This window comes from Bos indicus, chromosome 11, assembly GCF_029378745.1.
Source record: "Bos indicus isolate NIAB-ARS_2022 breed Sahiwal x Tharparkar chromosome 11, NIAB-ARS_B.indTharparkar_mat_pri_1.0, whole genome shotgun sequence".
Classification (NCBI taxonomy): domain Eukaryota; kingdom Metazoa; phylum Chordata; class Mammalia; order Artiodactyla; family Bovidae; genus Bos; species Bos indicus.
The window spans coordinates 36,215,425-36,241,409 of record NC_091770.1 but is presented as its reverse complement, the minus strand read 5'-3'; the positions used below and the strand labels follow the sequence as shown (position 1 = coordinate 36,241,409).

Sequence of the window (25,985 nt, the reverse complement as noted above, 5' to 3'; positions counted from 1 at the left end):
AGTAAGTCAAAGAGAGTATGTGGGCCTAAGTGTGGATTCAAAGTACATGCTATTACTGTGTGTGCTGCTTCCTACTATTAAAACGTACAGAAAGCCTTCCAACAGTCAACTGTATTCACCTTATTTCAAACTAAAATATCTTTGACCAGACTGCTGAAAAGGAAGAAAAGTAAAAAATTTTACAGCTGCTTTTCTGTCCTTATTTAGACATGTATGCTCAAAATACGACAGGATGATGTGTGAAACAGAGTAATGGAGAAAATAAAGAAACTGAATAACCTGCCATTGACTACATGACAACACTGCTTGTGGACAGTTTATTCACTTTAAAATAGATACTGTGATATAAAGTTGTCCAGAGCTAAAATCTGTAGTATATAGTAGGCAAGTACAAAGGACAGCCAGCACAGTGTGCTTTGTTAAGATAAATAATTCTGTCAAAAGGTAAGAATGATTTACTGTCTATATCAGGTACATATTTTGGGGGAAAACACACTCATGTCAAGGAGATATGATATAGATAGAAACAGATAAAAGTTCTGAAAGAGAGGCAACCTATTGCAATAAGAGTCTCTTGAAGTTAATGGAGGAAAAGAAAATTTCCACATGAGGCTTCACAGTGTGCCCAGTTTCTGGTTTAATACCTGGCAGAGAGCAGTTGCCAAATAAAAATTTGCTGAAAGGATTTCAGGCACTAGGATTTACATATTTAATAGTCTCTCATTTAAACAACCTATCAATTTCTTTCTTCATTATCTACTAGCTATATATAATTTACATAATAAATCTATTATTTAAAAACTTTCAATAGGTACAACAATTATATGACATTTCATTAGGATGAACTCTAAATTGCTTGGACAAGATTTATTTTGGAATCACATTATCCAAGCAAAGAAAGACACACAATCAGTTCCTAAGACACAACAAAAATGAAAAAGGTGAGACAAATGTCTGCCTTAGAAGTTTATCAATAACCTCTTATATACACATATATATTCACAAAGTGGTTGAGAGTCCTTTTATACAATCTTTTATATGAGGTCCATGACTGAGAGCTCTGTAACAGGACAATGGTCAGACAATCATCGTGACTTCCAATGGTTTTTTCCCCCTGAACTTTGTTATCCTTTAGTTGGGGAGAGAAAGAAGTCCATTTTCATCTGCTGTATCTAAGATTTTACAGATCACTGGAGATTCAACCTAAAGAACAACGAAAATAAAACCATTTTAAAGTTGCTAAGCTGAATACTTTATTCAGTATTCTGCTGAATGAATACGTATAAATTTGGTAAATGTATATGAGTCCTTCTTTTGGATAAGTCATCCAATGTTATTTCTACAAAGTGAATTTTTTAGAAAACAATTTTTAGTCATCCATATAAAATGCTAGATAGGTAAGTAGTTATTTTTAAGTAAAAGATGTAAGAAAGAAAAGGAGTAAAGGGCAAGAATAAGAGAGAAATACATTGCTAGGTCTTACATAACAAAATGTAGAAGAATATGGCAAAATAATCAGTTGCACCATTCAAGAAAAGGGTAAAGAAAAATGGCCAAAGATGGGCCAGGTGTTAAAATCATCAGATTTAAGACAATGATAATAAATATAATGGAGGAAATTAGAGGAAATAAGTGGAAAACATAGAAAACATGTGTGAATAAGATGGGGGATTTTAACAGAGAAAATAAAACCATAAAAAAAAAAAACTGAAGAGGAATGTTAGAAATGAAAAATATAGCAGGGATAAATTCATTCAGAGGTGGACAGGACACAGCAGAGGAAAGAGTCAATAAACTTGGAGATAATTCAATAGAAATGATGTGACCCAAACTGACACAAGAAAAAGGTAAGAATAAGATAAAAGAAGATTTGGGGACAACTTGAAATTAGCATATTTTAATCACAGCCCCAGAAATAGATGACAGGCAAAATTTTTCCAAAACTCAGACTCAACACTTAGGAACTTGGCATTTTAAAAAATTTTATAAATTATACCTCAATAAAAAGGATGTCAATTTTTACAGAGGCGATATGAGGGCTATATTAAATTCTGGAGACTACTGAATGTCCTTTCTAGACTTAATGCTAAACATTAAAATGTGGCCCCAAACTGAATTCCTGAATATTAGTTTTCCACTTACCCCAAGGATATACTGACAAGAGTGAGGCTCTAGCATATATACAGTGACAGCATGAGGAGAATCTGATTCTTTACACCTAAAACAGAGAGTACTTTAAGGTATTGCCCAAACCACACAAAAGTATTTTTTTTTCTTTTCAAGGATAAAAATATCTTGTAAGTGGTTCTATACAATTAATAACTGAAATAGCCTAATTTGACAATAACTATTAAAATAATAATTACAATTATGATTTTACTATCTTATAATAAAACTATTTTCTGAAAAATTCATATTATTAATAAATATAATTATATCTTACATAAATGTTTGCCCATAGGACGCAAATTAAAGAGAAAGGCATAAAGCATGATTTGATGGTCTAACTTACTTTAGTTTTACAGTCACCTGTCTTGGTTTGTCAGTAATATCACAAATATCTCCATTTCCATAAAAATGTGACACCATCCTGAGTCAGAAAAACAAACAAGTTTTATTAAACTATAACTTCACTCATTCAGAGTAACTTTAATGGATAGGGTGAGATGGTTAGAGGGCTCAATTTTGCAACTATATTCCTTAAAAATACATATTTTAAGGTTATGTCACAGAGAAAGTTTTTCAGGTTCTATAGAATATCAAATTGAGATACTTCTTACTGATTTAATTAATAAGAATGATCTTATCAATAACTTGCATATTATTTGCTGCTGCTAAGTAACTTCAGTTGTGTCTGACTCTGTGCGACCCCATAGAAGGCAGCCCATCAGGCTCCCCCGTCCCTGGGATTCTCCAGGCAAGAACACTGGAGTGGGTTGCCATTTCCTGCTCCAATGCATGAAAGTGAAAAGTGAAAGTGAAGTCGCTCAGTCGTCTCCGACTCTTAGCATGGACTGCAGCCTACCAGGCTCCTCCATCCATGGGATTTTCCAGGCAAGAGTAATGGAGTGGGGTGCCATTGCCTTCTCCTGCATATTATTTACTTGTATACAAATAGTTAAGGTTAAACTGCTTTTTAAAAAGTTTTCTTTTAAAGTTAAGCACTTCCCCAGCTCTTCTTTTCCCCTACTCTGAATATTGTTTGCTTTGTCAGTTTTCCCTTCTTCCTACCCTCCATTCAGCTGCACTCCTTAAAATAATGTAATGCAGGAGTAAGAAGGTAAAGCCTATGCTAAGCTATAAATTCCAAAGAGCAGGAACTAAACAAAAGTTTAATTTTGTTAGCCTCATACGTCTGTGCTTCAATATTTGTTGCACATGATACCATGAGCTACTTTCACTTGAAAAATATAAACATTTAAAAAATGTTTGAAAAAAAAAAAAAATGTTTGATCTGTTTAGTATATTAACACTTAGATGAATATCTCTTAACTTTGCTAATTTTGATTTTGATCAGTCCAAGAAGTCAGTACATTCTGAAAACAGATCTCTCAATACCATCTGTGCTAGGAAGGACAAAGTTAACATCTGAGAAGGAAAAAGAATGAATGATTTAAAATTCACTGGGTAATGGACTATAAGCAAAGCTAAAGCTTAGTTATTCTTGGCTAAGAAGAAATGAATTTCCTTCTGCTATAACAAGATATACCTAATGGCCCAAAGAAATGTTGAGGCAGTTTTTCAAAAAAAACATTGTTTAACTACTTTCAATCATTACTGCACAACGGTTAAATAACAAAGGAGAATGCTAGAGTATATTTAAAGAGAATTAAATAACTTAAAGAGGTAAAGATTATACATGAAGGGGTAAAATGCTTTATAACAGGGTTAGACCTAATACCTGGAATTGCAGCAGGGTAACACTAACACCAACACTGTCAAAGGAAGTAGTCAAAGTTCATTGCATGCAATTGCCAGGCACTACACTTTACACCAGTTACCTCATTTAAATGTCATAACAGTTCTCTGAGGCAAATACTACTAGACATGAAAAGTGAGGCTTGCAAAGACTATGTACTTTGCCCAGGGTAGCAGGTGAATCGCCAGTGTTTGAATCCAAGGTATCTGACTTCAGAAACTCCTCTTTAACTATTACGCTGTGTTTCCTCTTAAAAAAAAAACTAACCTAAAAAATGTCCCAGAAAAAAAATAACAAAAAGATTTTACTTTAAATTAACGTTTTCCAATATTCTGAGTTTCAAATATTCTAAGATCCAGAGACAAATAAAGTTAGTATTTACCTGACTGTCTGGGTCCCATCATCTTGAAGGTGATAGGCTCTGGCGGTATTCTTCTTAGCCCATTCAATATGTTCTTCTTGGTTCCATGTCCCCACAACCACAGAGGTTTTCCCATTATCCTTGTCCTAATATATGAAAAAATATTTGTGACAATGAATGTTTGACATCAAGGTGACATTTATGCTGATGGGCTATAAGCTACAGAACTTATCTTCACCTGTACACTGGATATCTATGTTTAGATGTAATAATGTTAGTCAAACTTGATGAGGAGAAATTTGAGCTCATTACTGTTTATTTCTTGTTTCTCTGAATTATGAAACTGGCACTTTCTAGTCAGGTTAAGTCCAGATGTAGTTATTGTGACTCTGTTGCCTTTCACTCTACACTTATCAGTCCTGTCACTTTGCTGGAGATGTTCTTGGCTTCACTCTTCTATTGGTCTATTATTGCCAGCATCTCACCCCTCAACTAAGAGTTTACTCTCTCACACCTAGATACTGTAACTACATACTACTGTGATTCCTACTTCAATCTCTGGCCTCTATCTCTTACTCATTATACAAGTTTCCATATTATTCATTTGATGATGCACCCCATACTGCCCTTTACATGGACTTCTTCCTTCTCTCTCATTTTTCTTTCCTTCCTGTCTTCCTTTTTTCCTTTGTATTTTATGCCAGGGACCATGTTGGGTACTAATATACATCTGATGAGTAGAATTAAAAACCCTTACAGAGGCAAAAAGGCACAGCCACTGTATAGTGGAGCTTACTGCCTAGTGGAAGAGACAGAGCCATTAAACATTCTTTTAGCAACCACACCGTAGATTCCTAGATAGACAGGTATTAGATTGGCATAGTAAACTGTTTAATAAGAGGTTGGATATAGAGATTGTCTGGGTTTGAATTCTGGTTTCACCATTTACTCCCTATGTGATTTTAGGCAAGTTACTAAATCTTTGCTTCAGTTTCCTTATCTTAGAATAACAATACTCATCTCTTATGAGCATTGCATGAGTTAATATGTGTAAAGCACTTAGAATGGTGCCTGGTATACAGTGAATACTATGTTTGTTAGCTACTATTATTTTTCTATACCCCAAAGTTCCTACCAGAGTTCCTCGAAAAGTCCTAGGTTACACTACCTTAGCTAAAGGAAGTTTGATAAAACCTAGTGTTGGCAAGCAGAGAAGGCACTGGCACCCCACTCCAGTACTCCTGCCTGGAAACTCCCATGGACGGAGGAGCCTGCTAGGCTGCAGTTCGTGGGGTCACTAAGAGTTGGACACGACTGAGCGACTTCCCTTTCATTTTCCACTTTCATGCATTGGAGAAGGAAATGGCAACCCACTCCAGTGTTCTTGCCTGGAGAATCCCAGGGACGGGGATTACATGATGGGCTGCCGTCTATGGGGTCGCACAGAGTCGGACACAACTGAAGTGACTTAGCAGCAGCAGTGTTGGCAAGTGTATAGGAAAATAGTCATTAATGAGAATGTAAACGATCCAACCTTTGGAGGCAACTGTTCAGTATGCATCTATTCTGACCCACCAAGTACATTTCTAGATGTGTGTACTATGAGTGTACTTGCAAAAGTTTACAAACGCAACTATTTAAAAATGTTCACTAAGACGCTATCACAGCAGAAACTGGAAACAACTCAAAGATCATCAATAGAGATCTAATTAATACACTGTGTGTATAGGCATAATTCTCTGTACCTGCTGAAATAAATGAAATCAGTTGTTGCTGACATGGAAAGATCTCCAAGATACTAGGTGAAAAGAACAATTGCATTCAGTATATCCCGTCTGTATAAATAAAAAGGTTATATCAAATTTATGTATATGCATTATTTTTTCCCCTTTTGGTTGTTAACTAAGAAAATGTTAACAGCTGTTACTTTTGAAAAATGGGACAATAGTGGAGGAGAATTTTACTTTTCATTCTATTCTATATTGCTGGCATATATTCCTTTAATTAAAAAAAAAAAACAACCAGTGGGTATTATCTGGACTGTACTTAGATGGTACTGTATCTTTTTTGTATTAATAAATATTATTAAAAAATACATCTACAGATGTAAAACATCTACAAAGCAGCAAGAATAAGAGGAAAGCATGATGAAATGGGACAGCACAGGTTTAATGGAAGAAAAAAAAGTCCTAGTTTACAGATGCCACATACATTTTTTTAGAATGATTTAAATGTGGAAAGTGAGTTGATCTTTCCTGATATGATCCATCATGGAATTTAAGATCAGCTCAAAACATCTCAGGAGGGCAAATATGGTATTTTCTAATTACCAGTTGTTATTTATTTTGGGGAATAAAGAGCCTTTTAAAACAACCAAATCAATATTTATTAATGCTTGTCTTCAGGGTCTAGTAGTTTACCTTACTAAATGGTAAGCTTTGATTACTTACTAAATGGTAAGCTTTAAGCAGCTTTGATTCAAGTGTGAGAGAATGCTGATTTATGACACTATAAAAGACTAAAGAGCATTTAATCTTAAAACTTAAACTTGGATCATATGGAACCTTCTTTTAGCTGAGAAACTTGCTGTATCTATCCTATTTTACTGAGACTAGTGACAACATTCTATCTTACCATTCACTTTCTTAAATATGAGTTATAAAATGACTAATTTCTTAGCCAAAGCTGAAGAGTTAGTCACAGTACTGTATTATTCTTCCAGACTGACAGTAATGCAAGAATCTGAGTAGTTAACAAACCAAGTTACTTTAAGATGACTGATGTAGTCTTAACTAACAACAAGCTTTCCATTTCCCAAAATTTAGAGATGTTTTGTTGAATATTTCCATATTAAAATCATCTTATATTTAAAAGTAACACCAATCCCACTCCTCTATTTTTCCACAAAAGATTTTTCAAGCTTTAAACCATTTAGTGATAGAATGATATAAAGACTGTGCCATACCTCATGGTATTGATGTACGTGTTTGCCATAGCAGAATTCATATTTCCACCAACCAACACCCTACAGGAAAGGAAACAGATCAAGTTTCAGTACAGAGAAAGGGGTACTGGGGTTTGTCTCAATATTGCCACGTGATAGTAATGGACATATATGTAATAAAAAAAATTGTACCAGCAATAATATGGTTGAAAATCACAACTAAAAATTACTAATAAACTTAAAAAATGGACATACAGAGAATAACTTTCTTGGTAAAATAAAGTAAAATGAAAACTCTACTTATAAGCATATTTTCCACTGATGCTGAGTCAGAGGCAGAATTCCACCTTTGCAGATATTAGCTCAAGTTTTAAATGAGCTAATGTAGGGTCATAACCAAAATACAGGCTATACAATCATTGGTGCCCATTCTAGCAATTAGCCAGAATCACACATGAATTACTTATTTAAATATATATATATTTTTTTATCAAGTAAAAGTCAAGTTTTAGCCTGTGAGTAAAGAGAAATTATAATGACTATGCCTTATAGTGAGATGTAGAGAAATGTCTGCTGGAAAGCTTCCAGAATCCTGTCATTTCTCTACAGACAAAAAATCTTTTTCAGTGCTGCTAATGTCTCTTGATAAATAACATACAAAGTGAAAGCTGTAAGATAAATACTTAAACTGAAGGTTTATTTCTCACCCCGTGAAAGCAATAGGAACCACTAAGGAACTCTTTTATGAGCTGGTCATCTGTCAATTTGGATATGTGGGTTGTTCCAACAGTGAGCATTGGCTGAGAACCAACAGCAATGGGTTTGTGGATTGCTGGAAATCTCTCTTCCTTAGTTGATTGCAAATCTTCCTAAAATTAAACAAACACATATTTATAGGCTTCAGTATGACTTAAATTAACTTTAGAAAATTTGGAAAATAAAAGTTGTCCACTCATTTTTAATGTGCTTTAAGAAAATGAATTTTGCAACACTTAATAGCATAGAGAAAGCTCTAGTCAAGTGTTAGTTCCATCTACCAGTTAGGGGTATGCTGACCATTCTTAACAATACAGGGATAATTTCTACTTCGTATGTTTTGTCTCATTACTCTTCAGTACTTCACTATCTGTTAGATTTTATATTTTGTTTAAAAAAATGTGGTTACTATCTATAAAGAAAGGATAATAAGCAGTCTAATAAAGGGCTAAGTGGGAACGAATATGAATGTTAGTTGTAATTATTCAAATGCAGCAGGACCTGGGTGCTGCCCTGGAGCAAACTGCGGTGTAATAAGGGAAGGGTACAGGGAATAGCAGATTCAGAGACATGGGTGATTCAAACAGACTGATGAAGAACTGAAACATACAGACTTCACAAAGAGAAAACCCTTGCTTAATTCATGAAACATTAATAATCTGTGACTCATGTGAAGGTCTGTTAGGTGTTGTGTGGATGTGCACATGAACCTGAGAAAGCGGTAAGAGCAAAGATGTGTGGTGGTATGAGAGTTAAAACCAAAGACAGAAGCAGGCACTACACGCTGCAAAACTGTGTGATGCCAAGTCTGAACATCAACTTTTAGGTTTTAGACAAAGATATGGTATGATCAGATTTTTAAGTAATTACTTTTGCAGTCACAGGGAAGAAGGGATAGTAACAAATCTGGAGGTGGAGAGTCAAGTTAGGAGCTCAGAAACCCAGGCCAGAGATGAAGAGACTCAAACGTAAGGGAGTGACAAGCGGGGTGGAGAGAAGAGGACAGTTATGAAAGAAGTCAATGATTTAGAAGCTGGACGTTATCTGGGTGCTGACAGTGAGCAGAAGGGAAATGAATCTAGACCACAACTGAAGGAATGAGTATACCAGTGAACTGAATAAAACAACAATAAAGAAATTAAACAGTAAAATGTATGTAGTTACTGTAGTTGCCATTGGCCAGTTGTAGTTCTTTTCTTGTTTTCATCTTGTATAACAGGAGTCACTGGATGGTTATGTTGGAAACCAATGAGCTTATCCTCTCTCTTCTTCAATGTTAAGAACAAAGACTGCCAAGATGCCTTCTTGTTTTTTTTTAAAAAAACCTTGACTTTTACATGGCTCTTTCTACATTTATAGAATGTAGGCTCCTTCCACATTCAGAGCCTATACTATGCTCCTAGCACTATTTTAAATGCTGAATATTAAAAATGAAGGAGACATAGTTACTACTCATAAGAAGATAAGGTCTAATAGAGTAAAGCAATTACTTAGAATACATGAGACCTATAGTAAGGTCAGTGAAGAAAAGAATACTGCACAGTGAAACCTGTAGCTGAGAAAAGGGGAAGAGGTAAGAAGAAACATGACCATTTATTATTGTTTCTTTAGGACAGAACATCTACTTTCATTTTAAGGAAAATTACCCCAATAAAAGCAAGATGATAGTAGTTTCTGAATCAGGGTTTGGAAATTCAGAAAATAGATTCTTAATAAATCCAGTCATTTCCAAATTAATGTGGTATAATAACATAGGGCTTCCCCTGTGGCTCAGTGGTAACGAATCTGCTTGCCAATGCAGGAGAGGTGGGTTTGATCCCTGGATTGGGAAGATTCTCCAGAGAAGGAAATGGCAACCCACTCCAGCATTCTTGCCTGGGAAATCCCATGGACAGAGGAGCCTCACAGGCTATAGCCCAAGGGGTCACAAAGAATCAGATACAACAATTGGAGAGCCAAATATATATTTTGTTTAAAAAAAATTCTTTATGGTAAAGCTTAGTTCATACTTGAAAGGCAAACCATATGCCAAATATTTAAAAAAAAAGTTATATGTAATAAATTGAATTTCTAAAAAAAATTATTCTGAAATAAAGATGACCAGTTCTAAGTAATTACTCACAGTATTACCTAAGATTTCATAGACAACATGTACTATCAAGATGCTAGGTATTTTGAAAACATTATAGCTATCATCTATAGCTTTAAAAATTGTTTTCTCAACTTGTGGATTTAACTCATAAAAGAAAAATAAACTGGCACTTCTTCCTTGAAGAATAATTAAAGTTGGGTTTGTGAAGAATTTTGATGGGACTGACTTTTTTAAGTACTCGTTAGTACTGAAATCATTATCAAGAAGAAGATGAGAAAATAATTCCATTTCCAATCTTTCAATACAGCACTTCAAATCAAATGTAGATTACGGTTAAGATAATGTTTCCTCCTTATCATAATAGCAGAGTTCACAACATCCACAAAGAGTCTGGCAATATTTTCACAATAAGTATTCAAGAGGAAGGGGCGATAAAGGCCTTGTTGCTGCTGCTGCTGCTAAGTCGCTTCAGTCGTGTCTGACTCTGTGCGACCCCATAGACAGCAGCCCATCAGGCTCCCTCGTCCCTGGGATTCTCCAGGCAAGAACAAAGGCCTTGTAGTTAAATGTTAATTAACCCACTGTTAAATATTAACAGCACACTAGGTGGCAACCCACTCCAGTACTCTTGCCTGGAAAATCCCATGGATGGAGGGGCCTGGTGGGCTGTAGTCCATGGGGTCGCTAGGAGTCGGACATGACTGAGAGACTTCCCTTTCACTTTTCACTTTGATGAATTAGAGAAGGAAATGGCAACCCACTCCAGTGTTCTTGCCTGGAGAATCCCAGGGACGGTGGAGCCTGGTGGGCTGCCATCTATGGGGTCACACAGAGTCGGACACGACTGAAGTGACTTAGCAGCAGCAGGTATCACACAACAAGCTGGAAACTCCAAGTAATGAAAATTTAAAAAATCTTCCCTCCCTTTTAATGAAGAACCATAGGAAAAACAACCTATTTTAACCATGTAAGTGCTATAATGGAGGGCTGAATAAAATACATGCTCACAGAAGAGGAAAGATGGATCTCATATGCAGGTAATCCATTAGAAATCCTGGTTCATTTGCAAACAAAGTGACACTGAAAGCAGATCTTCATGCTTACCCCTGATGAATTTCTATTAGTTCATCAGGTGTAGGGAGGGAGGGGAGAAGACAACAGAAGAAGAGGGAAAACAGTATATCGACAGGCAAGGAGGTTGGAAGGAATGTGGTACTTTTAGGAAATGCTTAAGTTGTTCAAAATAGCTGGTATCAAAGGAATGGAAATGAGAGATGAGGCTGAAGCCAGATCATGAATGGTCCTCTATTCTTCTTTGATAAAATGATTGTATGAACAACAATTTCATCTTGAGATATCAGTTCAGTCGCTCAGTCGTGTCCGACTCTTTGTGACCCCTGAACCGCAGCATGCCAGGCTTCCCTATCCATCACCAACTGCTGGAGTCTACCCAAACCCATGTCCATTGAGTCAGTAATGCCATCCAACCATCTCATCCTCTGTCGTCCCCTTCTCCTCCTGCCCTCAATCTTTCCCAGCATCAGTGTCTTCTCAAATGAGTCACCTCTTCACATTAGGTGGCCTTCAACATCGTTTCACCTTCAATATCAGTCTTTCCAATGAACACCCAGGACTGATCTCCTTTGGGATGGACTTACAGATCACGTTAAATACCAAACGGTTAAATAAATTATCAAATGTTCATTTCAGACAGAACATTTTATCAGCTGTGTGGGAAGGATTAGAAGGAAGATGTGTGAGATTAGTTTTAGGTCTTAAGAAATGATGAAGTTCTGAACTAAAGACAGGTTTGAAAAGCAGTCAGAGGATAACACTGATAGCATTGAGAGATAAGCAGAATGACTTAGGTTTCTGACTTGGACAACTGGGTAGAGCATACAGCTTTAAAAGGAATGGGGAAGACAAGAAAAGTGTCACTGTGAAAGAGGAAAAAAAGGTAAGTCTGAGATAACTGAAAATGTATACATGTCCAATAGGCAGATGGAAAGGGAAGATGGCATATCAAAAGGGAGAAGCAGTAGAGACAAGTGGTTAAGAGGGACAGATTCTAGAATCAGACTGCTTTGATTGTAATCTCTAACCCATCACTTGTCACTTCCCCTCTGAACCTCAGTTCCCTAACCTGTTAAGCTGGGTAATACTATATCTTATATGCTGTTGTAAGGATTAGATAATAGCTGTAAGGACTCAATTGTTGTTTAGTTGCTAAGTCTGACTCTTGCGACTCCATGTACTGTAGCCCGCCAGGCTTGTCTGTCCATGCGATTTTCCAGGCAAGAATACTGGAGTGGGTAGCCACTCCCTTCTTCAGTAAAGATTCAATACATGTTAATAATTGTGATTGTAATTTGTAGATGTATATTTATAATACACAGGCATGGAAATGGAAGTTGAAAGAATAGTCCTGGATGAGCTTACCTAAGGAGACAATGTACAAAAAGGAGAGAAAGGACCTGTGAACAGAACCAAGGGAACTGTAACATTTTAAGAAGCAGGAATTAGAGAAAGAGCTAGTACACAGAAGAGAACCAGTGAGATAATGAACTGAAGCAAAGAAAGGAGAAAAAGTTCAAGCTTCAAATGTTCAGCTAAGATCAAGTTATGCACATGTCCAGCAAATTTAGAACCAAAGACAGCTGTTGATCTTAGTAAGAACCATTTAAGGAGAATGACAGAATGATGGTTTGATAAATAGCAATGAGTTGAAGAATAAATAAAGTATTAGGAGATGGGTTGTAGTCTATTTTTTTCAAGACGCATAGCTGGGAAGTTCGGTTAACTAGCTGAAAAATTTAACTGAAATGAACAGGATGCCAAACTTTAAAATATTATGGAATCATGAGTGTAAGAAAATGCTAAAATAGTCTGGGAAGTACTAGAATAAGGAAAATTAAAATCAAGAGAATTGGAATTGACAATTTTGAGTCAGGAAAATAAATTACTATTACCATACTACAGAAAATCATTAAAATACTGATACATGCTATGATTTTTGGAAATGGAAGCACTGGGAAAATACTGTTCGATAGTTCTCATACCTCTTTGTTTCTCCTAAAAGGCACCCTTAGTATTTCTTCCTGTTGTTCCAACTGTCTCAGGGTGAGGGGTTTAAACGGCGATCCTGGTAGTGACTGGCAAAATATGTCATTCACGGGAGATGCTCTGAATCTGTTCAGTGAAAACAAAGTGTTAAAGCTAAGGATACAACATTTTAAATCGTGTGCATTTCATGTTTAAAATATTAAATCCACATCCTACCTATATTTAGGATGATTGCACAAGAGTGGTGTCAAAATGACAACTTCATATTCACAAGTTGTAACTTCAGCTACTGAAAGAATTTCATGCTTAGATTCAGGATGACATATGTACATCACAGTACTTGATCTGGGCCGGTTCTGTTTCAAACTACAAGGTGTACCATTTCCCATTCCCACTGGATAGTAGGGTGTCATCTGACCTTCGATATTTTTAGTGGGAATCTTAAAAAAAGAGTATAAGACAGACTTTTCATTAGAAATAGAGGTGGGGTGAGGATGGGAGAAGCACTTATTCTGAAAGGAAGAAAACTACATTTTATTTATAAACTAACATTTATTTAATATAATGGTAACACTTCTGTATTTTCTATAAGCTCTCCTAATGTTCTTTTGGTTCATATTCTTACTTAATATATACATATTTTCAGAGCTAATTTAATACAGCATAAAAGGAAATTTTCACTTGGTGCTAAAATTAAGATGTACATTTATATAAAGGATTACAAAGACATAATTAATATGAATTATCTTCAATAGTTACAAAGAAAGAGACCAGGATAAAATGCAGAAACTTCCTATACTGGGCTGGTCAAAGCTTTCTTCACTAAACCCTCAGTGGATGCCTGTGTTAGAATTTAGATTCTAGAAGTCTGAAGTTTGATTTGTCAAAAAGTGGGGCTACACAGTTAATACTATCTTCTAAAACAGATATCTAAGTATTACACTGATTCATCAGTCTGGTTACTTTTCTTTCCTGTTATTAACAGACACACTTCTCAGCATATAAACTCTTAAGTAAATCTATTCAAGGCCAACAAAAGACAAATGAAGACATTTTTACGGAATGGGAGAATAAAGGAGATCATCTCAGAAGACAAGGATTATTAAGGAGTTAGCTCCCACACTTTTATTAACAAACACAAGAAAAATTACATGGACGGGCTTTAAAAAGATGTTGTTAATAGCATCTCCAAGCAAGCTCTTTGGAGGCAGGGAGCTTATCTTGTATCACTTTGGTACCCTGTCAGTGCTATATCCAAAACAGGCAATAAACAAAAGATTCTAGAGAAAAATATTTTGAGGTTTCTTGTATGCTGTTTTCATGCTAATGTCTGGAATTAGAAAATCCTGGGTTCAAATCCCAGCTCTGAATTCACCAGCCTTATGCCTTTGACCCAATTTCAGTTCTTGTCATTTGTAAAACCAGAATAATAATATATACTCAAAGGCTATAGGGAGAATTGAGCATTACTCTTGGTTATATGTCTTGCACAGCATCTGGCTTATAAACCAGGGCTCAAAAATGTGAGTTTTCTTCCCTTACCCTTTTCTTCCTCTTCCTTTATCATTTCACACTTTGAATTTCATCTTGCTATCCTCCAGAGCCAAAATATTTTGAGATAAATATTTTCTCTCAAAGGTAGTCTGTAAAATTAAAACCTTTTAAAATAGCAATGCTATGTGTGTCTATGCACAGCTAATCAGTTCCTCCAAAGCCACCTTTTTAAATTACAGGCACCCCTTTTAAGTAATTTCTAAGACTTTTTGCCATTTTACTTTACTTCTAATAAAAGTATCATTATGATATGAAACCATTTGTAGGAATATTCTCCAACAGTAAGTTATTTAACTTTATGGAAATTTTAAGGATTCAGAAATCATTCCTTAAACCACAAGGGCACTTAAAATTGTAATTAGTCACCCTAAGGAATAGTTCTTTTTTAAACAACCCTACTTTTCAGTCATCAATTATGCATTCAGATTCAATAAACATTCATGAAAGGCCTGTATTATATCTAGCATTCTACTTTGCACTGCAGAATAAAGAGATAAAAGACAGTCCCTGCTTTTAAGAGGCTTGCAGTCTGGTCCCTTGTTATTTACACATACAGTTTATCTGTTTTACCCACAAGAGATAGGGTTCAAACAAAAGAAAAAAAATGTAAAAGCTCCTATTATCATTGCTTGCAATGTTAAATAGAGGGGAAGAACCACCGCTAAGCACAGAAGTGATATAATGCTATTACAGAAACTTTCCCAGACACATCTTTGATAAATTCATTTATTTTTGTACGATCTTAAAAGTAAATAAAAGCAATATAGGATAGCTTTTGCAGAAAAACCTAACAGATTGCAAATTTTCTTTTACCAAATCCTTTGAGGTATTTGATAGACAGTTAAAGAACACCTGGCTATATTTTGTCAATTAAGTTACATAAATTTGTGTTTAGCTGTTCAGAGTAAAAAATCACCAATTATCACTTGCCTCTTTCGATTTTTCCTCTTCTTTTGCTTCTTGTTCTGTGGATTAATACAAAAGCAAGTATAAATAATGAGTGATAACTTATATACAAGACATAAAATGACTAAGTCTTCAATTTGTAACCTTAAACTTCTTTCTAAAGAAGACTCAAAGCATACATATAATTTTTATCTTACTACTTTAAGCTAATTTTCTTGAAATGGTTTCTTTTGAAAAGAACAGTCATTTAATCATTTTATCTTTATCTAGGAAATAGTCTATTTGAGGCATAAAAACTGGTCACAAGTTTTCTTCTAAAATGTTTTTATCTCAGTGAAAGGTTTATTCTTAAAAGAGTTGGCCAATGTGAATAACAGAGATTAATAAAAACATTTCATAATTTGAGGGATATATCTACATGTTTATTTCCATATATAAAGACTTTGCTTAAACCAAGCAAATAAATAAACTATATAAATATAACACTGACATGTATATCTCACCAGATTTAAAAATTAACAGGTAGAAAAAAAGCAACAATGTTTGTTAAAGCAAAAAATAATGGAAAGATCTCTTTGAAAAGGTTTTCTAAGGCATTGTTTAGAAATTTATTTAAGTGTTTTACAATTCATAAAGTCTCCAACAAGATCTTTTTTTTTTTTAATCGATTGGCTGCATCATGCGGCATGTGGTAATTCAAGTTTCCTGACCAGGGAGTGAACCTGTGCCCCCTGCACTGTAAGCGTGGCGTCTGTAACCACTAGACCATCAGAGAAGTCCTTCCCACAAGATCTTTTAAATTTCAATTTGAATATATACTTTAAACCAAATACTAACATTATTACTAAATCACTCTGTAGAAACAAACCTTTTTCGGATAGAAGGTTCTTAGCCAACATATTTCCAAGGTAGTACTCGTGAATATTTATTTTCTGTATTAAAAAAAAAATAATGTAGTAAGTATTTTGCAAATACATTTTTAAAGAACACAAATTAAAAAAAAATCTCATTATTACAGTTTTCATTTTATAATGTTCCATATTTTATAGTTTGAAGAAAAAAATACCTGACCACTTTCTTTCTCTTCATGGTACTGCCGAACGTGTTTTCCGTGACATACTTCATAAGTCCAGTAAGACTCAATCTAAGAGGGATGGATGTATACAAAAGCCACATAACTCAACTGAATTACTTTTTGATATTTTAAGCAACTGAGTAGATTTCTCCCAAGATTTAGAATAAACTTTCATTAAATGAAAGTTATTACTATGCCTCAGAAAATATGAAATTTCTGAAGCCTATTCACTGTTTTCACTAATTAGATAAATGTAAAAATTCTGTGAAGCAAATAGTTCTACACCTGGGGTCTGTAATAAACACCCAGCCAAGGGACCATTTTCCACACAGCCTAAAAGATAACAATGAGCACTTTTTATTAAAATTGTATACAAGGAAACTTTCTTTTGATCTGAAAAACATTCAAAGCAGTTTGGTAAGTGACATATTTGATAAGTGATATTACTGGGTGTTTGCCGCATATACAATACTATACAGGAATTTAAACTTTCAAGGGTTTATTGGCTGCTGGAAAATTTATTTTCTAATTAAGTGAACATAAAATACATACTCTGTAGGAGCAACTGCTTTGTTTAAATAGGGGCTCCAACAGCTCTCTTGGATTCGGGCCTTTATAATCCTTTTCTTCTTCCTATGAAAGAATTAAGAGTTTAATATCGTTATTCGGGAGCTTTCTTCAACTCTGCTGTTTAGCTATTAACTCATTGGTCAAGTCACAAATGCTTGGAAATAAAAGGGGAAAAAGTCAAAAGATTTAATAAGATCCTATGGTATGCCATTTCTTTCAAAAGAATTGAAATATATGCAGCAACATGGACGGACCTAGAGACTTCTATATTGAGTGAAGTCACACGGAGAAAGGTAACTATCATATGGTATTGCTTATATGTGGAATCTAAAAAAATGGTACAAATGAACTTATTTACCAAAAAGAGAGTCACACATGTAGAAAACAAACTTATGGCTACCAGGGGGGAAGGGCGGGGGGAGGGAGATAAACTAGGGGATCAAAGTTGACAGAAACAAACTATTATATATAAAATAGATAACTGTTAATAGTAAGAACCTACTGTATAGCACAGAGAACTCTACTCAATACTCTGTAATGGACTACATGGGAAAACAATCTAAAAAAGAATGTATATATGTAATGTGTAACTGATTCACTTCGCTATATACCTGAAACTAACACAACACTGTAAACCAACTATACTCCAATTGAAAAAAAAAAGAACTGAAGTATAAAACACAGAGCCATAGAAAAATCTTCAATTCTTCCTTTTCTTAGAAAAAGGTTTCTGAGTATCAGTTTCCTGAACAATTCTTATACACCTACTTGAGAATTTCTAGCTATAAAAGCCTTGAATAGTTGCATCTTACATAATACACTGGAAAGTTTTAAGATACTTCTCAGTTTTCCAATTTTACATTTCATACTCGAATGCCATAAATATGTGTATAATTGTGTATGTGTATATTTGTGTCTTAAGGTTTAAAACAAAACGAAATAGATAGCTGTCTTTCACAGATCTTAAATCTGAACAAAACTTCTTAAGAAAGCACTCAATGAGTTTAATACTTCCATTTTAGAGATTATGAAAATATTCTGTAATTAGCTCAAAAAATTGATTGAGTGGAGGAATTGAGTTTCAAATTTGTTCAGGTTCCACAGCTAACTATAGCCTATACCTCAGCCTCCTGGCTCCTAGGCTGGTGTCCTTTCCATTTTACCATGCTGCCTCTGTTTCATCTTGAAAGAAGTCATTGCCTTAAAGGATGGATAAGAGGCAGTTAGCGCATTTTAGGAGGAAGAAACGGGCAAGAGCTAAGGTAATGAGAAAGTACAAGGTACCTACAGATTTATTTACTAGCAGTTCTTTATAAAAAATGCCACACATACATAATCTAAGAATTCAGGAATAATGTGATTACTATTTTTATGGTAAGACAGCATTACTGAGAAACCTGTCGCTCAATTTTATTTTAAAGTATGCAGTTGCAATGTTTTAAATAAATGTTTGGTAACAGGAATTATCAATGTATTTACAAAAACTTACCTCGTCCCCACTTGCCACAAGGGGAAGAATGCATTTATATTTTTCTTTATGTGTAGTTGTCATGATGACATAATTATCTTCTTTATACAAAACTCCAGTTGTAGGCTAGAAATAGAACAAAAAATGTACATTATTTTCTCTGATTAAACTAAACTATAATTTATCATTTCAACAGAGGATTTTCAAACCTATTTACTTCCAAAGGCAGGAAAAAAGTCTACATGTTTTTTAATGATAAAATGAAGACAACAGACTTTTTCTTGGTGTTACAATGTAACAGAAAAAAAAGGAACAAAAATATAGTGTGGAGTATAAAGGAAAAAAGTAGTAATGCAACAAACTGAAGTTATAATATGGATTAAAAAGTATTTAGAGGCAGTGAATGTACATGGATACACCATCACTGAATACTTATTACCACCTATACATGAGAGTCTACAGCAACTTACAAACATACTCCCAATTCTTTTTGATGGGACCTCTGAACCTAAGATAGTACAGTAATTTTCATATTTGGGTAACATATGGATAAATTACTATGAATCCTCTGTGCTAATTTAACTTTTTTAGTATGTATAAGGGTCAGCAAATTTTTCCTGTAAAGGGCCAGATAGTAAATATTTTAGGCTTTGTGGGTCATATGATCTCTATTGCAACTACAATGGCACCCCACTCCAGTACTCTTGCCTGGAAAATCCCATGGACGGAGGAGCCTGGTAGGCTGCAGTCCATGGGGTCACTGGAGTCGGACATGACTGAGCGACTTCACTTTCACTTTTCACTTTCCTGCATTGGAGAAGGGAATGGCAACCCACTCCAGTGTTCTTGTCTGGAGAATCCCAGGGACGGGGGAGCCTGGTGGGCTGCCGTCTATGGGGGCACACAGAGTCGGACACGACTGAAGTGACTTAGCAGCAGCAGCAGCATGCCATTGTAGGAAATAAGTACACAGGCATTATTGTGTAAATGAATAAGCATGGATGTTCTGAGAAAAAAACAAACAAACCAAAAAACCTTATAGAAATCAAGTTTGGAGTGGGCCAGCCTAAAGGTGTAGTTTTCTGACTCATGGTATATATCAACAAGACTATCGTTAAAGTGTTCTACAGTATAAAACCAAACAAATTCACAAATCAAAAAGAACCAACGCAATTCAAATGAACATTTCAATTACTGTAACTGGTATCATTTTACAAAAAAGAAATCTCTGCTTTGTGACAGAAAATATGTCACTAACTACTAAGGCAGATGGAGAAGGAAATGGCAACCTACTCCAGTATTCTTGCCTGGAGAATTCCATGGACAGAGGAGCCTGGCGGGCTACAGTCCATGGGGTCGCCAGAGTCGGACACAACTTAGTGACTAAACCACCACCACCACCAAGACAGACGTTTTCAAAGTCTATGAGCAGTATTCTGTGGCAGTTCAGTTCTCTCTTTTCTCTTCTGACAGTAGATAAAATCACTAAACTATTTGGCAATCCCTAGTAATGAAAGAATCACTCTTATTACAGACCTCTATTCTTTCTTCAATTTAACAAAACAACTCTTAACTATAATAAAACCAGTAGTACTTGAAACTTTAAGTACTTGAAACCTTAAACACAAATAGAAATCAGGGCCATGTTTTCCCAAGATAATAAAGCAAAACAAAAAACAGCAGTAAATACTGACTGTATGAGCTGTATGATAGTACCATTTGAGCCCTTTACATTATTATCTCATCAATGCTCAAAACAAGCATTGTACCCATTTCACTGAAAAGGAAACTGAAGCCCAGGGCTTAAATAATTTGTCCAAGGTAACATAGTTAGTAAACAGCACAGCCCAGAGAAGAAACCTAGCAGACTGGTTCCATATTCTGTGTGCTCTTAACTGTTTTAACATATTTGAATCAGCTTTGGTTAACATTTTCTTAGATTACTATACAGCGTGTGCTTGCATATTAAGTCGCTTCAGTCATGTCCTGGACTATAACCAAGGATCCTTATTTAAAAGAACATTACAAGTGAAGACAGGAATCAAAGAGATTTGAAAGTGAGAGTTGCAAAGCCAAATTTATGATAAAGGGATCCTTAGAAACATTTATTCAGTTTAGCCAACAAACTGCTGTTAAGACATAACATTTCTATCTTTTGGTATTTTTCAGATATAGTCAGAACATATGATGGTGCGTTGTGCAAAGAATGACTCACATTCATTTAGCTAGCAATAGATGGCTTAAAGTTTTGTCAAATCATTCCTGTACTGCAGTGAAGGTGGACGGTAGCATATGTCTTAAATGCATTCCTCTCTATTTGTGAAGTACCTGCAATCTAGTGTTCAGAACTGGATTAAATAGCAATACTGACTCATTTACTAAAACGTTCAGAACAGTGCTAACAATGGAAAAAGAAACTGCTTGTTTGGAACCACAGCAAAGAAAGACAATTCTTTCTTTGTAATTAAAACTATAATCTTGTGTTTTATGTCTATATGATGAAATTTATTCCTTGTTTTTAAGGTTTAGGTAAAAGGTAACAGAAATAGAAACCATCTCTATTCTTATTTGAAGATTTGTTGTTGCTGCAAAGATTTATTTTTCATTAGTTTAGGAAAGGCTGCTGCTGCTAAGTGGTGTCAGTCGTGTCCGACTCTGTGTGACCCCATAGACGGCAGCCCACCAGGCTCCTCTGTCCCTGGGATTCTCCAGGCAAGAGTACTGGAGTGGGCTGCCATTGCCTTCTCCATAGGAAAGGCTATTTTCCTCTTCAATAGAACAAACCAAATAACATTTCTTCTATCTGAAAACTCTTTGCTGAAATAGTGTATCATTTATTGGGATCACAAAGTAAACATTTTAAACAAATTTTACCCGACTTTTTTTTTTTATTTCCTTCACTTCTAATTACAAAGAAGTTTTAATAATGATGTTTTAATAATGGACTTTTTAATAATGGAAATTAGAGGAGAAAAGCTAACTTTTTGACTTTTAACTTAAAAAAATTTCTGATCAACTAAAATGCTTCCTTTTGATTTTGTAAAATAGGTTTTTACTTAAAAAATGAATTCTGAATGCACATAATCACAGACAGTGTTTAAAAAAACTTGTTTTATATAACTTGACACCTTAAAGTATTTCCAGTGTAAGAGGCAATATTAGCGATATGATAAAAATCAGATTTTAATATAATGAGACTAATCAAGGAGGGGTGTAGTCTTCAAGATTAAGGAACTTGAAAAGTATCTTAGCAAGTGTGAAATTTCTAATGCTTGACACAAGTCTGGAGGAATTAAGACAGAGGATGAGAAAGAAAGCTATCCTGGAGAATCTGTAAAATAAACTCAATGGTACAACTTGTTAAGATATAGGACATGATTCAAACCATGGAGACGGTCACCATTTCCCCCAAAGGTAGCATTTGTTTTCAAATGGGAATACATTTCTGTATTAGCAAAAGAAGTTGAAAGAAAATTAGACTTATTTTGCAGTTTTCCTTTGGAGATGTTCATGAATTCTGTGTGAAGTAATGAATAATTGAACGTTTTAAAGACAGAGAGATGATGTTTCAGAAGGAAAATACACACAAAACCAAAACTGACTGCTAAAAACCAGTAAAGAAAGAATATCATAATCATGAATTATTGGAAACATTAAAAAATGTATATATTTTTGGCATTTGATAATTTTTCTAAGTAAATTTGAAAGATGATGTATCATTTTGATATATCTGAATGGCAAGAGAATATAAAGCACAGAAGAGTTTTAAAGATTAAAAAACCTGAGATCTTTTAATCCAATCCCTCTCAATTTCAGGTGGTAGAGAGAGAAAGGATCTTTATCCTAGTTCATTCAGCTGCTCAGTTACACACAAATGTCCATCCAACTGGCCTATAAAACAAAATGACGGTGCCAGGTGTGGAGGGCTGTAGTTTCAATTACACAAAGTAGGGAAGTGAAGCCTTGAGATTAAGAAAATATTAAAAGAAATCAGATCAATGATAATGGTTCTTGAGGCTTATTTTTGCGGGAGGGCCATAGGCCTTTTGCTAAGGCATAGGAAAATGTCTTTAGTTTTTTCCCAAAATAACTCAAACTTAAAAAAAAAAGGAAAAAAATTCTTCCCAAATTTTCAAACAAGCCCATCTTAGATTATGCTTTATTGTCAAATAAAAATAATTAAAAACGAAATTTCAAAATAAAATTGTTAAGATATAGGAAAGGTTGGTCCACCGTACATTTAGATCCTTTTCCATAACCTTTTGCAGCCAGCAAACAACAGTGCCAGAAAGAAAACGCAACGGTTTGGTAATAACTTCTAAAGGCTAGTTTTAGTCACCTGCATATAGGTCAGTAACTTTTTAGGGCCATATATTATCATGCCTTTTTTAATTAAAAAAAAAAAAAAAAAAAAAACCACATTGATGTAGAGTAAAAAATTTTAATGACCACATTCTTTAAACATTTGCCGAGTTCATGCCTAGTGTGCTCTTCAGAAATAATCAGAGGTTGGACTAAAATATTCTCATCTCCAAGTTGTAGCTGACTTATAACAAACTTTTATATAAACATTTTAATATATTAGTATTTTCTGAATAAGAAACCTACTGTATAGAACTGGGAACTCTCTTTAATGCTCTGTAATGACCTATAGTGGAACAGAATCTAAAAAAGAGTGGGTATATGTATATAGCGTATATGTGTAACTGATTCAGTTTGTTGTACAGCAGAAACTAACACAACACTGTAAATCAACTATACTTTAATAAAAATTAATTAAAAATATCTTCTGGCATTAATGCAAAGACAAATTGGCTTCCCAGAGAAATATCTACTTAAATTTAAGAATCACTGAACTATCAGAATGGAAGAACTGAAAACAAACCAGGTGTGAAATATTAGCTAAAACCAACACCAGCAAATAGAAATCTGGGTTGTGGAAATGACGACATCCCTTATCCTGGGACATTCTGTGCTGTCATGATAGTATCACATATTCATGTTTTATATATATGTAACAGAACATATACTAACAGAATATATATATATTGATATAGTATATATCAACATATATATAGTATATATCAATATATATATTGATATAGTATATCAATATATATATAGTATATATCAATATATATATTGATATAGTAACAGAACAATATACTAAAATAGTCTTCCAAGTAGAACGACTGCAGATAATTGGAATAAGAATTAAAAAAAAAAAAAACTTTTCAGGGGCAGGTGGGCTGTTACATTTTCCCTGATTTCCATTTTAAATAAATGAATTAATTACCATACGGTAAGTATCACAAGAACCTATTTATTACTGGCCGACAATGGATAGGAAGACTTCTCGGAAGTCCACTTCCCAAAGGAAGGACTGCAAATATTCATTACTTCGAGGTTATAAATACGTTTTTCAATGTAGGAAAACTGACCATAAAATCTCATGTTCTGGAGTCTTAAGTAACAGTTATAATACATCAAAACTGTAAAGGACATTCTGCATAAGTGTCGTTAACATCTCACCGGTCAAACAGCCCTCTCTGAGAGACAACTTTGAAGGGAAAAGAGCTGTGCTGTATATGTATACTATGCATATACGACAGAGAAAAAACGAGTATGAGAAAGGGAACTCATACCCACAGTACAACTGATTGTGTAGGAAGGGTGTGTGTAATACTCCTTGAAGGAGAGAAGGCTGCTGGTGGAGGAAGAGCTGCAGGTGACTTGCCAGAGAGAAAACAGATGCGCCTGACGTGGTTCTAGAAAAGCTGCTTCCACAGGGGGGGAGTGTTGGTAAACTGGAGAGACAGATTTCTTTAAAAGGGAGAACAGGTGACCGCTGGATCCTGAATGTGTAGGCATGGAGGCACATCCACACTACGTGTTTGCTAAGCACTTGCTGTATGAATGAACGAACGCGGGATTACTGAAGCTTTGGACTAGGAATGAAGCATGCGCCTGCAGAGGAGGTTCTAGGGGAAAAAAGCGTAGAATACCGAGAGAAGGGGCCGAACTCTTTTAAGTGCCAGGAAGAAGAGAGATGGCTACCGGGTTCGCAAGGGCACTGACCAGAGAGAACTCGGTGCCGGGCCAGTTGACTCGGAAAGGTATGTCATCGCTGAGCTGGGGTAGCGCTCGGCCGCCTCCGGACGCCTCCAGGAGACCGCAGAGGACCAATAACACCGGCCCGCCTGGGACCAGACTCCGCGCGCCGCCGCCTCCTTCCTCCATCCTCCGCCGCCGAGTTCTCCAGCCGCCGCCACAACCTCCTCGGCCCACAGAGGAGAGGAGGGGGAGGAGGAGGAGGCGGCGGCGGGACTACCAAGCGTCCAGGCAGCCCGGGGCCCAACCGCCGCCACGTCTCCTTCCGGAGAGCCCGGCAACGCCGCCCCCGCCCCCTTGGGCTTCCCACCACCGTTTCCGGGGCAGGTGGTGTATCAACATCCGGGGCCGCCGAACCGTCTGCCTACGGAAGCCGGGACGGCGGTAGCGCTTCTCTTGTTGACCACAACCGCAGTCTGGCGGCGGAGAGCGAACGCAGTGACTGCTTGCCAGGAGCGGACGCCCAAAGACTGGGCCTTGGGCCAGCCGTTTCCGCGGCGGCGAAGTAGCAGCACGGAGAGCTGGTGAGTCCGGGAGGCGGGCGGCTCTCAGCACAGAGTGGGCGGCGGCTTGGCCCTCATGGAGCAGCCACCGGCGAGCGGGGCTGGTGCAGGTATTCAGATGAGAAAATTCGAGGTGGCGAAGAGAAGTGAGAAGTGGTGGTGTTTCTGACTACTCTTCCCTCTCGCTGCTCCTGTTTTCCCTTTTCTCCGCACGTAGCGTCTGTTCACTTTTATTTTTCCCGCTGGAAGTTTTTCTCCGCCTTTTACTGTGGGTCGTGGTCACCTGAGTACTTTCTGCTCCTGACTAACAGAGAGTAGATGGCTAAGTTTCTGCAGCTGTGGGTTCGGGGATACTAAGCCGAGAACACCGGTCGTCCTTCCGTATAAGAATTCTACGCTTCTTCGAGGGTGGCCCAGATGCAGACTCTCCTCTTGGGGAGGGCAGCTAGATTTTCCCTGCGTTTTTACCCGACGTGGGGCTCTCCCTTCATCCCAGAGTTGAAGTGCTGTGTCGCTGTTTTATGTAGGAAGCCGATACGTTTCTTTAAAGTTCAAGGCCATGTGACCCTAAGGTTATGAATTCACATAAGATTTAGACACCTCTCACCGTATTCAAAATAACACACAAAGTTTTGCATTCTCCCCGTCATTAAAAGAAATGCC

General features: G+C 36.1%; 2 protein-coding genes across 4 annotated transcripts in view; one reads left to right on the top strand and one right to left on the bottom strand.

Annotated features, from left to right (window-relative positions):
* Window positions 1–290: 290 nt before the first annotated feature.
* On the bottom strand, window positions 291–25,093 carry ERLEC1 (endoplasmic reticulum lectin 1). The gene is made up of 14 exons (XM_019970134.2): window positions 24,787–25,093; window positions 18,730–18,834; window positions 17,223–17,303; window positions 16,662–16,739; window positions 16,464–16,527; window positions 15,620–15,654; window positions 13,352–13,575; window positions 13,132–13,261; window positions 7,932–8,093; window positions 7,246–7,305; window positions 4,302–4,426; window positions 2,513–2,590; window positions 2,143–2,218; window positions 291–1,203 (listed from the first exon to the last, which is right to left on the bottom strand). Exons 1-14 carry the CDS (start codon window positions 24,946–24,948, stop codon window positions 1,132–1,134), a joined length of 1,452 nt encoding a protein of 483 aa, XP_019825693.1. The 5' UTR covers window positions 24,949–25,093; the 3' UTR covers window positions 291–1,131.
* Window positions 25,094–25,181: 88 nt separating this feature from the next.
* ASB3 (ankyrin repeat and SOCS box containing 3) overlaps window positions 25,182–25,985 on the top strand; it is a 118,352-nt gene continuing 117,548 nt past the window's right edge. The window contains exon 1 of one of the 3 annotated variants that reach the window (XM_070798654.1): window positions 25,182–25,343. The gene's annotated coding sequence lies outside the window, so the exon portion shown is untranslated. Of the gene's footprint in view, window positions 25,433–25,985 lie in introns of all 3 variants that reach the window. The other 2 variants (XM_019970132.2, XM_070798655.1) reach the window with 2 other exon arrangements.

Coding starts and splice junctions, on each gene's coding strand:
- ERLEC1 (XM_019970134.2), bottom strand. CDS start 24,948: ATGGAGGAAGGAGGCGGCGGCGCGCGGAGTCTGGTCCCAGGCGGGCCG. Junction 13,576..15,619: donor AAGAGGAAAAATCGAAAGAG/GCAAGTGATAAT, acceptor TCTTTTTTTAAG/ATTCCCACTAAAAATATCGA. Junction 8,094..13,131: donor CTTTTAGGAGAAACAAAGAG/GTATGAGAACTA, acceptor GTTTAATTTTAG/GAAGATTTGCAATCAACTAA.